The sequence below is a fragment of the Pseudonaja textilis genome, chromosome 1 (genome assembly GCF_049901715.1).
Source record: "Pseudonaja textilis isolate UNSWEBS1 chromosome 1, rPseTex1.2, whole genome shotgun sequence".
Classification (NCBI taxonomy): Eukaryota; Metazoa; Chordata; class Lepidosauria; order Squamata; family Elapidae; genus Pseudonaja; species Pseudonaja textilis.
The window spans coordinates 158,535,098-158,550,666 of NC_141990.1; the positions used below are offsets into that span (position 1 = coordinate 158,535,098).

At 40.1% G+C, this 15,569-nt stretch overlaps 1 protein-coding gene across 2 annotated transcripts in view; it reads left to right on the plus strand.

Moving 5' to 3' along the window:
* Positions 1–6,869: 6,869 nt before the first annotated feature.
* Positions 6,870–15,569, plus strand: part of RCBTB1 (RCC1 and BTB domain containing protein 1) — a 32,986-nt gene continuing 24,286 nt past the window's right edge. Inside the window, exons 1-2 of one of the 2 annotated variants that reach the window (XM_026707659.2) lie at positions 6,870–6,991; positions 11,643–11,830. In XM_026707659.2, coding sequence (XP_026563444.1) covers positions 11,705–11,830 — 126 coding nt within the window. In that variant the 5' untranslated portion in view covers positions 6,870–6,991; positions 11,643–11,704. Of the gene's footprint in view, positions 7,310–11,642; positions 11,831–15,569 lie in introns of both variants that reach the window. The other variant, XM_087919439.1, reaches the window with a different exon arrangement.

The following is a 15,569-nucleotide window of genomic DNA, read 5'->3' on the forward strand; positions in this document are numbered from 1 at the left end:
GGAATGTCTCTGGAGTTTGTTTCCCCTCCTTTGCTGGTACTTTGCTTGTGTGGAGTAACCATTCAAGTTACACTGGTACTGAAAAAATGACTTATAACCATTTTTCACACTTATGACTATTGCAGCATCCCCACAGTCATGAGAGGCCAGGCGAGGAGATGCGTGCCTCGATGTGAGTGATGTTGAGTTGGTTGGTCATGCCCAGCCAGTCACATTACCACCAAGCCACGCCCACCAACTAAGCCATGCCCACAGAACCGGTTATTAAAAAAAATGAATGCCACCCCTGCCTTCAAGTCAGGTTTGACTCCTCACAATTGCCCGCAGTTTTCCTGAGAAAGTTTTTGGGAAATGGTTTGCCCCACTCCCGTTTAAGGCTAATTAGACTAAGGTCACCCAGCCAGTTTTCATACCTAGGGCAGGACTAAAAGTCATGGTCTCCCTTTTTCTAGCCTTTACCACTGCACTACACTAAACTGGGTCTCACAATACCATATGCCTCCCCATTAAATTATCTCAACTATTTTTTCTTCCAGTTAGGATTTTTGAGTCAATACTTTATCATAATCCAAGACAATAAAGAAGATTATTTGGTTGCAGCATTGCCCTTTTCACTTGGCTTGGATCCTGTCTCTGCTTCTCAACTTGGAGAGGCAGGAAGCCAATTCTGCCAGGACCTGTAAGTGAATCAACTCTCTTCCCCAATACAAGGATGGGAGGGTGATACTCTTGTGTCTGTCCTATCACACAATTTCACTTGACTGGAGCCAGCTAGATCTGGCCATGGCATGATTACCATGTTGGAGATGGCAAAACCATTGCGAGGGACCAACCAATACCTTGTTTGGACATCAGTGGTGGCAGCTTTAGAGTGACAGGTCACAGCTGGATCTGTCCAATGAGTATCGAGACGATTCCCTGAAGTGAGTCAGTTGCTTAATATGATTAAACAAGTTATTTAGGAAATGCACAGGGTTTGTGTATATGTGTGTATGTGCATGTACAGCTTTAAAAAGCAGCAAAAAAATAATCCTAGCAGAAGATCCAAGAAATTCAGGAGATGTAAGAACAGATCTTGCTACCCTGACTTCTTACAAATCCCTGAGTGTTTCATTTTTTTACTGTGAAGACAGAAAATAATGGAAAGACTTCAATTCCCACAACTGGATCAAGGAAGTGAATTAAGTCACTCAGATACTATTGTCAGACCATTGTTTAAATAAATGTATTCAGTATATTGTATTAGCAATATATTAAATATAATGCATTAAGTATTATAAAGCTATAAAACAATCTAAAGTTGATCTTAAACAGTGCGATAAATATAAAAATGATAAAAGGTCAAGATAGAGAATGACACAAATAAGAACTACAGATAAACATACTATGGTATATAGTATATTTCCTTACCTAACACTTGTACATCCTCCCCAACCATGTTGTGACTCTCAGGCATCCTCACATACCCATGCACACCATCCGCAACCAGAGCCACACCCCAACACAATCTCATTGACCTGCCCAGCTCCTCTTAGTGAACCCCCATCCACTCTTCCCAACCAGTGTGGCACCTCTCATGCACTCTTGACCAACCCACATGGAAAACCTCCCCCGACCAGCCTGATGCCTCTTATTGGAGGACACACAAGATGTCAGGATGTGCTATAGAGGTTGGGGAGACTGCAAGGGAGTACAGTGTGGGTCAGGAAGTGTGCATGAATGTGCACAAGAGGATGCCATGTTGGTTAGGGAAAGTATGTGGTGGTGTGCCAGAGGTGCTATGTGGATTGCAGAGGGTGCATAAAAGTGAGCACGTGGCAACTACTAGGAAGCTGTCAGGGAGCATTGGAAATCTTGTTCAACTTTCAACTTTCTGCTGGCTTCTCCACTGACTTGCAGGAAGCCATCTGGAAATTTTGGAAATAATTATCATGTGGCACTGAAGCAAGAGCAATGCAGCATTGCTGAAGCTGCCACAACTTCCCCAAATTTCATTCCACGGGAGTCATGGTTCATGGCATTTTGTAAGTGAGCCCATTTGAAGTGTCTTGGTTCAAAAATTGTTGCCCTGTGACATACGATTTCATCCAATTCAAGGTTACAAATTAACAGGACTTCCGGTTTGCAGGGCTTCGGCGGCAGGCAGGAATGCACGATCACGTGCGGTTTCTTCCTGGGCTCGCTGCTGGAGCGTCCCAAGCCAGTCTGGCTTTGGGGCTAAGCCACCCCGTAGAAGTGGCAAAGAGGGGGGAGATCCCAGCAGGGTCGAGGAAAGCTGCATCTTTCCTCTCCAGCTGGCTAAACTCCCTTTCCCGAAGGCGGATGAGCGGCGGTCAGAAATGGCCGCCTCAAAGAAACACTCACTGGGAAAAGAAAGTGCAGGAGGAAGTTAAGAAGTGAAAGTTTTGGCTGACTGGGATAAGAAGCAACAATCAAGGTATCCTGGAATTTAAATCTTAAAAAAGATACATCACTCCCAAAGAAGATTTGGAAGCAGCAAATGAAAGGGAAAAGGGAAAGTTTTTTTTCTTTCACTCTCCTTCCTTACGTTGACAGTGAATAGAGATGAATGAGAAATCGGAAAAACCCGTTTTGGCATCAAGAGGTAATTAAACTGGATAATTAAATGTCAAGGGGACAATAAGGATTTCTGAATATAAAAAAAATAATATTTTTTTTTGGTAAGTGGGAAGGGAGAGGAAAAGAATAAGAGTAGGATTTGGAAGGAGAAGACTGCCTGGAATTTCAAAGATTCTGATTAAATTCTAATAAGACTTCTAAAAGATACATCTTAACTGGAACTTTGTAACTAAATAGTAACCCCAGGAAGAGAAAGTGAAAAAAGAAGAAAGTGTTAAAAGAAACAGCTTGTGTGTATTTGGATTGCTTGGTGACTTTGGAACTTTTGGAAATTATATTTGAATGACTAAAAACACTTGGGTGGTTGTTTGAAATTTTTTTTTACAATGGCATCACTTGTGGATGAACTGAAAATGGAATTTAAAAAATATAAAGAAGAAGAAGAAGAAGGGAAGGGCTCTCTTGGCTCCATTTTTCAATTCTTAGAAATGGCGATTTGTACCTATGAGAAACTACAAGAAAAGACTGCGCAACTAGAAGATTGGGACAAAGAAGAAGCCATCTTTGATGAACAAGTAACTTTACTTAGGGAAGAAGGGGGAAAGGGGGGAAAGAGAATAGAGACTTTAAGACCCCAAAAAACAACCCAAAAAGGGAAAAATAAGGTGAAAAGTGGATATGTTAGAAAGCAACAGGAAATGGGAACACAGAAGAGGGAAATGGAGATGGAGAGACAAGGGGGTAAAAAGGACAGAGAGAAGAAGCTAGGGAGGAAGGAAGGGAAGAGAAGCTACAGAGGTGTGGAGCAAGATGTAAAGAAACAGGACTTATTTAGAGTAATGGGTAAAAATTTAACTGAAAAAGTGATTCTGCAAAGGTACATAATATTGTATTGTTATATTTGTAGTAGAAATAATGTTAGAAAATTGGAAATAACATATGATTAAAAAGTGGGATAAAATAGTCAGTGTAATTTAGTGAAACTTTTGTGAACAAAATAAATGAAATGAAATAAATGAGAGAATTGAACTAGGAAGGAATAGGAACATTTTAATGATATAATGTTTTAAAATATGACTGAAGTGGGGGGGAAGTAATTATGGAAAGTTTATAAGTGTTCCCATAGAAGTATGATACTTATTTGAAAAGTAATGTGTAAATTTTTTAAGATTTAAATGAATACTAATATTAACAATAGATTTGAATTGGTATGGATTGTTGTTTTAATTATATTATATATTTATAATTCTTTCTCTTTTTAAAATATAGTGTGTAACTTTAGAACGTACTAAGCAGAATCCGAATGGAAGTTATGCATTATACTAAGTGTTATAAATTTAGGGGAAAGATATAAAGGCGTCATACTCCAATCAGTGATTACAGGAGAAATTTTGTTTAATGAGAAAAAATAATAGACAGCTGGAAACAGGACAGACAAAGAATATAAGTATAATGATCTGAATTAAGATGAAATAAATAAATAAAATAAAATTAAGAAAGTTAAAAGAGGGTAGAAGCTATATAGAAAATGCAGAATGGTAATAAGATATGGAATGGTATATAAAATGAACATGAATTTGAATTTGTGTCTGCACGAAGAGATGTAACCCGGGATCAAGCTGCTTTCAAAAAAGATGTTTTATGTTTTGTTTGTTTATGTTTGTTTTTAAAAATCAATAAAAAAATTATTTAAAAAAAGGTTACAAATTAACAGACAAAATGGTTTAGAAGCAGAAGTGGTATTCAGCGGGTTCTGACCAGTTCTGGAGAACCAGTAACAGAAATTTTGGGTAGTTCGGAGAACTGGCAAATACCACCTATGACTGGCCCCACCCTCAACTATTCTCTGCCTCCCGAGTCCCAGCTGATTGGCTGAGTCTTCTTCTGTGTTGCCCTACACAAGAGAACGAAGCTGGAAAGCAGGTTAGCGGGATATGGAGGGAATGGGAGTTTGCAGTATCCTTCCCCTGCCACGCCCACTATGCCATGCCCACCAAGCCACGCCCACAGAACCGGTAAAATTTTTTGAATCCCAGTACTGTTTAGAAGAATATAAATATACTATATCTCTGTAATAAATAGCAATTAAATAATTAGATTCTAAAACTTCAACTGTTCTTTTTAATATGCCTAGGAAAATACAAAAATGTTTCCTTGGTGTGAAAAGAGCATAATGCAGGTATGGTAGTGGTATCAGAGAAAACATCCTTTCTCAAATTTTACTCTTTTGCCACAATGGATAGGTGCAGAAATACATGATTAGAGAAATACATGTTTCTCTAGAGAGAAACATTGAGAAATGCATGTTTTAAATAGTCATTTATCCTACCATTTTACTGATTTATGAGATTATTAATCAAAACATCAAGTATATATTAAAAACAAATGCATTAAAAAAGCTAAGCATGCCAGTTCTGCAGAAGCAGCATAACAACACAGAGACAGAAACAAAATTAATCACTGTAATTTGAAATCACTGGGCGAAGAAACTATTGTTTACACGGGGCAGCCAGAAAGTTCTCAACATGATATCAAGCAAGTCTTTTAAGAAAACGTTTTATTAGTACAGCAACCATTGAAAATGTCTTTCCAGCATCTTCAAATGAGAGGAAAGACTGGAGGATGAGGATGATTAACAGAATGAGCAGGCAGTGGAGATAGGTAGTTTTTGGATAGTTGCTCCTAAATGCCCAAAGTTCAGGGCATGTTTGCTGCCAACAACAGCGCTGGGTTGTTATTAACGGGCTAACAAGAATCTCTTCTTTCCACTCCAATCTGCAGGTATGCCCTACGATTAAAATAAAAGAGCTGCCTGTGAAATATTACTATGATGCAGTCCTAGGAAATGAAAGAGTGGGCAGAGTATGCTTATTCAGGACAACTTTTAAAATCTACTATCCTACATAAGCCAGCCAAGTGTGCTTGATTCAACAAGCCACGATTCAAGCTAGGTTTTTCCAGTGCATCGTGAGAAACTAGAGTATTTTTTCCTCTCTCTCTCTAAAATGAGTTAACAAATAACAGATAATCAGAGTTGGAAGGGACCTTGTAGGTCATCTAGTCCAACCCCCTGCCCAAGCAGGAGACCCTACACCATTTCTGACAAATGGCAGTCCAATCTCTTCTTGAAAGTCTCAAGTGATGGCACTCCCACAACTTCCCAGGGCAAGCTGTTCCATTCGTTGATTGTTCTCACTGTCAGAAGGTTCCTCCTTATTTCCAGGTTAAATCTCTCCTTGTTCAGTTTCCATCCATTATTCCTTGTCTGGCCTTCAGGTGCTTTACAAAATAGCTTGACTCCTTCCTCCCTGTGGCAGCCCCTCAGATATTGGAAGACCACTATCATGTCTCCCCTGGTCCTTCTCTTTACTAGACTAGCCAAGCCCAGTTCCTGCAACCATTCGTTGTATGTTTTAGCCTCCAGTCCCCTAATCATCCTGGTTGGTCTTCTCTGTACTTTTTCTAGAGTCTCAACATCTTTTTTATAATGTGGTGACCAAAACTGGATGCAGTACTCTAGGCTTGGTCTTACTAAGGCTTGATAGAGTGATATTAGTACCTCACTTGATCTCGATTATATCCCTGTTAATACAATTTAGGATTGCACTAGCTTTTTTGGCTGCTGCTACACACTGCTGGCTCATATTTAGCTGGTTGTCCAGTTGGGAGTTCTATGACAGAAATGGTTCTTTGGACTTTGTGGACCTTTTGCATTATTTTTCTTTGATCAGAGCACAAAGAACAGAACAGGCCAACGATTGGAGAGCAGCTGTTGCCTTCTGCCGTGGGTACCCCCCAAAATGATGAAAAACCGAGGTGGAGACGGAGGCAGAGGGGCGGGAAAGATCTGGACTGCAAAGCCCCAGGCAACTGCTGGATGACAGCGTTATAAAGAGATACAAAAGCTTCATCTTTTTTTTTTTTTTTTTTGGCCAATTGGCGCTGTCCGCAACATTGTAGCCCAGATTTACTAGTGGTAAGGAGGACCTACTTTGCATAATATAATATAATATAATATAATATAATATAATATAATATAATATAATATAATATAATATAATATAATATAATATAATATAATAATATAATATAATATAATAATATAATATAATATAATATAATATAATATATAAAATAAATATTATAGATAGATAAATAAATAAGAAAACCAAAAGCACCAAAATAGCTTCTTCTTGCCCCGTCTTTCTCGCTCATAGCGTCACCAGAGCGAATCGGAAGAAGGCAATACAGAAAGACGCGCAAAGAAGACAAAGCCGCCGGCATTGTAAATCTCACGCGTTGCCCGCGGCGCATGCGCCCCTGGGTGTGGGTCAGTGCCTTATCTCCTCCGCTTCCTGCCGGCCCCCGGGGCAGCTCGGTGGAGTCGGCGCTTTGCAAAAACCGGCCACAGGTGAGGAGAGGCGGGAGGGTCGGCTGGGCGGGGCTGCGCTCCCGGTTTAAAAGAGGCGCCGAAGGAGCCTCCGCCCTCTTCTTCCCTCCCCGCCTGGCGAAGCGCCTCTTGCTTTTTTGGGCTGCCCTGCGCTAAGCTGGTTCCGACTGTTTTCTTGCCTGCAAGCAGTCGGGAAGTGGGAGGGAGGGGGTGCCTTCACAGACTGTGGCAGCTGCACACACACACACACACACACACACACCACCACCCCCGTTTCTCTTCGGTGACTTCCTGCAGAAAGAACGGGCTGGCCTCTTTTTCTCCTATCCTGTCACGCATGTAAGTGGAGGAATAGCGGAAACGTCTGGCTCTGGCGTATAATGGGAAAAGCGAGGAGGAAGGAGGGGAGGAGGATCCGTTTGGCTGCAGTTTTGGGAAATAAACATCGCACGCCTCGGGCTCTTCCGGGTTGGCTCGAGTCTTCGGGGAGGGGTGGAAATCTTGGTGGGGAATCAGGAGGTCCGGGACACGGGCACCAGCTGGGTTTTCTTTTTAAAAAAATCCAAGATTTCGTTCTCAAGTAAAGCCAGATTCTACACAAAAGACCCAGATTTTTTTTTAAAAAAAACAAAACCCCACAATAAATCAGTTTTGAACTAAATTATTTTACCTATTTAATACGTATTATATAATGTAAACAGAGAACAGGTTACAGTTTTAAAGTTAAAAAACAAAACCTAGAAACCCAGACAGGCATTGAAAACCTCAGATCCGGGTTTAAAAAAAAACCAGCATTGGCAACCCTGCCCCGGAGCCACGAACTGCGACTGGGGCTCCTTCCCTGAACTTTACGAGGGAGTGGAACGTCTGTGAACTGAGAAAAAAGATCGCATCGTGATTAATAGCTTGTTCAGAAATCTAAGGAAGAACATATGTGTTTATATGTTTCCTGGACTTGCTTTCCTATATAAGCAAGGGTAGTATGCTGGGATTGATGTGAGTTACTGAATGAGAAATACACCTCTCATCAACAGTGTTGTACCTTATGATTCTTGACGAATGTTTCTTTTCTTTTATGTATACCGAGAGCATCTATTCTGTTCTATTAGAATTCTATTCTATTCTATCTTCTAAGCACAAGCCTTACTTGCTATAGTACGATAACTTTCTGAAAGGGAAAAAAACTCCTGCAAGGTTTTTTGCTGATGTCCTGATGCATTTATTTGTGCATCCTGAGTTTGGAGCATCTCATACTTCATCCCTTCAAATAATTAAATGAGACTTAAACTTAAGGGGCTCAATTGTTTAATATGCTGGTACGTTTTATTAATGTTACTTTGCACAATATTTGCAGATTGTGAATGTGCTGAGAAATTATTTCTGACTCATGCTAAGCATTCGGAAACCTCTAGTATTGATCCTCTATTCTGTTATGTCTAGCTTTTTTATATTCGTATTTATCTATTTTGTTCTTTAATGCTTTTGTAATAGGTTTATTATGACTTATATTAGCACTTAAGATGCTGGAAAGATTCAATAGTGTTAAGAGATTTATGTAGGACTGTAATGCTTTTTAGAATGTAGCTTGAAAAAATGCTGGTACCAAGAAGGTCTATGAGAATAATGCATTGATAGTTATGAGTTCCTGTTTTCCTGCAAGTGATACAAGCAGCCTTGCTCTTTTTTCAGATAATTGTATATACATGCAGCAAATATAAGGAAAAAATTAAGCCCCAGAATAAATTGGGGGAAAAATACACTGCTCAAAAAAATAAAGGGAACACTTAAACAACACAATGTAACTCCAAGTCAATCCCACTTCTGTGAAATCATACTGTCCACTTAGGTAGCAACACTGATTGACAATTCCACATGCTGTTGTGCAAATGGAATAGACAACAGGTGGCAAGCATAGGCAGTTAGCAAGACATCCCCAATAAAGGAGTGGTTCTGCAGGTGATGACCACAGATCACTTCTCAGTTTCTATGCTTTCTGGCTCATGGTTCACTTTTGAATGCTGGCAGTGCTTTCACTCTAGTGGTAGCATGAGACGGAGTCTACAACCCACACAAGTGGCTCAGGTAGTGCAGCTCATCCAGGATGGCACATCAATGTGAGCTGTGGCAAGAAGGTTTGCTGTGTCTGTCAGCGTAGTGTCCAGAGCATGGAGGCGCTACCAGGAGACAGGCCAGTACATCAGGAGACATGGAGGAGGCTGTAGGAGGGCAACAACCCAGCATCAGGACTGCTACCTCTGCCTTTGTGTAAGGAGGGACAGGAGGAGCACTGCCAGAGCCCTGCAAAATGACCTCCAGCTGGCCACAAATGTGCATGTGGCTGCTCAAATGGTCAGAAACAGACTCCATGAGGGTGGTATGAGGGCCCGATGTCCACAGGTGGGGGTTGTGCTTACAGCCCAACACCATACAGGACATTTGGCATTTGCCAGAGAACACCAAGATTGGCAAATTCGCCACTGCCGCCCTATTCTCTTCACAGATGAAAGCAGGTTTGCACTGAGCACATGTGACAGAGGTGACAGGGTCTGGAGATGCCGTGGAGAACCTTCTGCCTGCAACCATGACTGGTTTGGCAGTGGGTCAGTAATGGTGTGGGGTGGCATTTCTTTAGGGGGCCTCACAGCCCTCCATGTGCTCTCCAGATGTAGCCTGACTGCCATTAGTACCAAGATGAGGTCCTCAGACCCCTTGTAAGACCATATGCTGGTGCGGTTGGCCCTGGGTTCCTCCTAATGCAAGACAATGCTAGACCTCATGTGGCTGGAGTGTGTCAACAGTTCCTGCAAGATGAAGGCATTGATGCTATGGACTGGCCCGCCCGTTCCCCAGACCTGAATCCAATTGAGCGCATCTGGGACATGTCTCGCTCCATCCACCAATGCCAGGTTGCACCACAGACTGTCCAGGAGTTGGGAGATACTTTAGTCCAGGTGTGGGAAGAGATCCTCAGGAGACCATCCGCCACCTCATCAGGAGCATGTCCAGGCGTTGTAGGGAGGTCATACAGGCACGTGGAGGCCACACACACTACTGAGCCTCATTTTGACTTGTTTTAAGGACATTACATCCAAGTTGGATCAGCCTGTAGTGTTTTTTTCCCCTTTAATTTTGAGTGTAGCTCCAAATCCAGACCTTCATGGGTTGCTAAATTTGATTTCCATTGATAATTTTTGTGTGATTTTGTTGTCAGCACATTCAACTATGTAATGAACAAAGTATTTACTAAGAATATTTCATTCATTCAGATCTAGGATGTCTTATTTTTGTGTTCCCTTTATTTTTTTGAGCAGTGTAAATTAGTTCAGGATGAATACTAAGGGAGTATTCATATATGGGAGCTTTCTCTGAGAGAGGGGTATTGTTAATAATAGGTTCTTGTAGTATTAGAGAAGGGTAATGATGTAAATTGGCCAAGAAATCTTCAGACCAGGAAAAAGGACCTAATTTAGAATACCTCTCCTCCTTATCACACCCTACTCCTTCCACCTGTTGGGAAAAAAATTGTAACAATAGTTTTTGTTAAAAATCTTGGTGCTGTAAAAGAATCCTTGACCTTTTTTTCAGGGCAAGCAGAATAAACATGGATGCTACTTATCAAAATAAATGTCCTAATTTGTATTATTATTTGTAATCACACATATACAAGTATACTTTCTGACAAATTCATTGAGGTGTCATGTAGCATTACACAGCACTTTTGTCCTGGCAAAATTCCCAGTTATAATCCATTTCCTTTTGTGAGTAGTTTTCAGTGAATTTCCGGCAAGGCAGGGTGTGTGGCTACTTGTTTTCTTGTCTAGATCACAATGCTTCAGGAATTGAAGTTAAACACGAGGGAGGTGCCAAGTCAGTAGGATCAGGGAAGAGGATACAGTACTTGCATTTATCCAAACGGAATCAACATTTGGTCCAGATTTTTTGCCGGACAGCGAGTTTCATGCACTGTTCTACCACATTCACTGATTTTCTATAGCTTATACATTTAACATTTTTCCCATCAAATGGGGATATATTTAGAGTCATAGATATTGATGAGTAGTTGACAGTTACCTTGGTGAATTTATGTACCTATACTGTAATCACAAGGATATTGCGCCAATAATGCAAAATGTGATAGGCAAAACCTTTTCAGGCATGAGACTTTAACACTAGTGGCAAACAAAACAACAACAACAACAACAACAAAAAAGCAAGAGCCCAGCATTTGGCAGAAAGTGACCTGCAGCGATTTCCAAGGATAGAGATATTTCTGGGTCTCTCTTACAAACTTGGCAGTGCTCTCTAGTTTTGGGAGCTGCAACTTGGATTTATTATGTAGCTATTTAATACTTAATGTTTATATTAATATTTAATGCCATTTTGTATAACTTTTTGGTGTCGTACATTTTGAGTCTTCCTTAAAAAACAATTCTTTCCTTCCAAATTAAAAAAAAAATGTTTCCTTGAATTTCCAGTTTTCATGTCTTGTAAAAACGGATAGTAAAGTTATTTACACATTTATTTTAATTATTTTGCCCTTCCCTCTTTGGATCATCTCGCTAATAACATTTGGAGCAGCCCTAAGATCATCATGACACCCATGAAAGACCCCACCACAGAAATAGATTTTATTCATACTTGAATAAGAATGGATTCTCTTTTTCCCCCCCAGAGAATACTATAAGACATTTTAAATGACAGATAAAATAACATATTCATAACTCCAGCAAAGCTATGATGGAGGTCGGGAAATGGCCTATATTTACATTGCTTTCACCTCAAGAAATGGCAACAATTAAAAAAGCATGTGTATTTGGAACATCTGCCAATGAAGCTATATACATCACCCACAGCGATGAGGTAAGATTATGGTACTTACATAGGTGTGTTCACTTTCTTTGCCTATAACATTGTTTGAATATCTAGTGGGTAATATAAAAATAGCAAACTTTTGTTTTAAGATTGTAATAGCGTGCATGTACAATTAATATTTAAAACAAAAATTGCAGGGTTTAAAAAATATGAATATTGCAGTTTCTTTGTTACAGCTAAAATTAATATTTGTGACCTGCTGAAAAATAAAACTGAGCCTAGAGTACTTCCCACTGATCAAATATGTATTGCGTCTCTTGCCTCAGAAAAAAAAGATTTTATAAAAAAGGTCATAAATAGGATTCACTTCCTACTTTACTTTGGTTCTCTTTCAAATACCCTGTATATAATTACAGAACACATATTTTGTAATCCCAAAACAAAACCCTTTTTTTCAAGAAGAATGTCCTGTGCTCCTATCTACATGGAGGGCTTCATCAGGGAGTAGACAATAGGACTCCATTCTGAATCTGAAGCCAAGGGGAATCCAAGCAATGAATTCATCCCATGAAATCAGTCCAGGTTCTTAGTCTTTCTTTGCTGCACATCTCCATTTCTGCTTTTTTTTTTTTTTAAAGTACTGTAGCTGGGACATATCAAGAAGAAATTGGGCTTGGGAAGGCTGCTCTGTGGTTTTTACTTTTGAATTTCCTGTCTATGTAATTTACCGTATTTTTTGCGCTATAAAACGCTCCGGACTATAAGATGTACATTAGCAGGAGGAAAACTAGAAAAAAAAAATCTGCATCCTTGCAGCAAACAGCCTGGTCAGCTTCAGCACATTATTGCAGCCCCAGCACATGGCTCATCAGGGTTCCTCTCTGTTGCACCCACCACTGGTCAACTGAGCTGAGTTGCTGCCGCCGGCAGGGAACACTGGAGCCTTCGCTGCCAAGCAGCTGATTGACGGTTGGATCGGTCTTCTGGAATACTGCCGATCAGCTGTTCTAGACAGCAGGGATAGCCACCTCCACCTATTGCTGCCTGTTAGCCACCAGCCATTCGCTGCCTGCCCATTCATGGCTGCTGTTCGCTTCCGCTGCCGCCCAGCAGCAGCAAATGGGCAGCGGCAAATGGCAGCAGCAAATGGGCAGCAGTGGCGATCCCTGCCACCTAGAACACCTGATCTGTGGTATTCCACTACCAGTCAGCTGCAATATTTGCTCTATAAGATGTACCCACTTTTGCGGGGGAGGGGGGAGCGTGTCTTATAGTGCGAAAAATACGGTACTTGCATAGAGGTTCAGTGCTTTGGATCTGCAAATGGCCCAATAGATTTAATGTTCTGGAAATTAATTTGATGCCTTCTATCCGAACGATCGGATATCCAAAAATTTCACATGAAATAACCGATTTCCTCACTTTCCATTCAGCAGAAATCTAGCAGGAAATCACAAGATGAAACTGCTGTGTTACATAAACCCTCTTTTGATCTCATTCCAGAACACAGTTGAGTTGCTTTGGTTTCTGAGTTGACTTGCCTTTTTGCAAAAATCCTAAAGTGTCATTGGTCCCCTAGCCTAGAAAACTAATGAAGGTCCACTAATGTCAATGGTTTTAAGCTTTGAGCCCCTGTTTAATGCTTGACTTGTGTGGCATTTCTTATTTAGAGGTGGGATGGAGGAGAGAAGTAGCTTGTTCTAAACAGCTCGATTCCAGGCATCCATGAAGTTTGAAGCAGACAGGAGGTCTAGAGAAAGATAGGCTTCGAACAAGGGAGAGTGATTCAGAGCATTTAAAAAGGTATGCATGCATGGAGGAACTCTAAAGAAGGAAGCTAGAGTCTGTTCAGGTTCGGGAGAATTGAGAAACACTAGAAAATTAATGACTTGGTAGAAGAAAAAAGGAGAGAAAGAGAAAATCCCAGTCCAAAACATGGATGTATCTTCAGCTGCCTTATTCGTTGCTATGGGAGAGTGGACCAATGCAAAGGTCTTTTTCTGTGCTTTTTCTTAAAGGCATCTTTAAATTTTGAATAATAGGCCAGGTATCGATAGGAAAAGGAGTGGAACAAAAAAGTGTCTAGTTTTATTTAGATGATAATTTAACACACTTAATATGATTGTTTTTTTAATAGAAAAGGTATTTTCCCTTTATTAAATAAGGAGATTATAAATGATGAAGTAAAATGTATATATGTATAACAAGGATAAGTTGGATGTATTGTGCTGTATTCTTATAATTAAAATTAAAAATAAATTTAAAAAAAAATCCCCCCAAAAAGATTACAGTTTTTAACAACTTGGGTTATTTATTTGAAAGCCAAATTTGGATATTATTGTGGCCAAACCTTCATACTGCACATTTTTATTGTCTTCCACCACCACATTTGGTGTCCACCTTTCACGGTGGCCAAATCAGGCGGGATTGCTCCAGAGTGATCAATCTCTACTTTATTGAGATAGGCAATGGCAAACGGAATCTTGAAAAGCCTGATTGTGTTGACTTTTCCCTCCCTCTTATACTCAAAGGAGTTAAGGATAAGTTCAGCTTAAGTTTCTTTTCAGCCTTTCTCTTTCTGTTTTGGGCTTGAAGCATGTTGCTGATTGTTGCATTATTTCTCCAAGGTCACCTACATCTAAACAAGAGCAAGTTGCTTGACAAGTTAGAGCAGGGGTCTCCAACCCTGGCTACTTTAAGACTAGTGGACTTCAACTCCTAGAGTTCCTCAGCCAGCTGAGGAATTCTGTGAGTTGAAGTCCACAAGTCTTGAAAGTAGCCAAGGTTGGAGACCCCTGTGTTAGAGTACAAATCACACGGGCATAGATGTCCTCTTAACAGATGGAAATACCTATATGGGGACTGTTATTACTATCCACATCAGGTGTTAGATAAAATATATTTTGGTCACTCCTTCATATATGAAGGGAAACTTTACAAGATCTGACTGGTTTCAAACCAGAAATCAGCCAGGAACTCAGCAAGTTGAAATAAATAACAATTTAAAATAAATAATTACCCAAGTGTTATGAAACACTGCAGATTAAGAAAGTACTTCAAACTCTGCTATAGGAAGCTAATTTGCTACTCTGTACAAAAGTAGCTACATATTCTTGTGTTTTCACATAGCAAAGATTAATTAGAGATTTTGATGGCAAACCCAATCAGTTAAATGAAAATCTCACTCATGCGCAGTTTGCTGGATGTTGAATGTTATTTGGGGTCCATGTTATGTCGGAAAACATATTTTTCCAAGCATGGTGCCCAATATTGAGCTAATCCTTTTAAAGATATGTTGCAGCTACACTGAAGATTGAAGGTGACATCTTAGAAGGTGACATCTTAGTACAAGTGTTTTTTTTTTTTAAAGCTCCTTTCAAACAGCAATGAAATACTTTGGATGGAAGGTTTGATCTTTAAACAAACCCATCAAAGAACTGGGCCTTTAAAACATACTCTTATTAACATACTCTTATTTTTTCATTCAATGTATCACCAGTTTAGCTTAATTCCTGATGGGCATGTCCATGTGATTTTTGCCAACAGTCCTCCTCTTCCCTCCATAGCTTTAGCATTCCTGTTGGTCTTGCCTTCAAATATTGAACGTGAAATATGTGCTGAGGTTTTTGACATCAGCCAGTTGAATGGATGCTACTCTTACCTTTATTGATTTCAGTGAAATCTTATTTTAGCATACTGTATTAATTGTGGGAAGGGATGTCAATTTTTTTTTTTTTGTAAATATCCACTGGGCTTGGGAGGTGTACAATGCGGGCCTGAGCCTGTG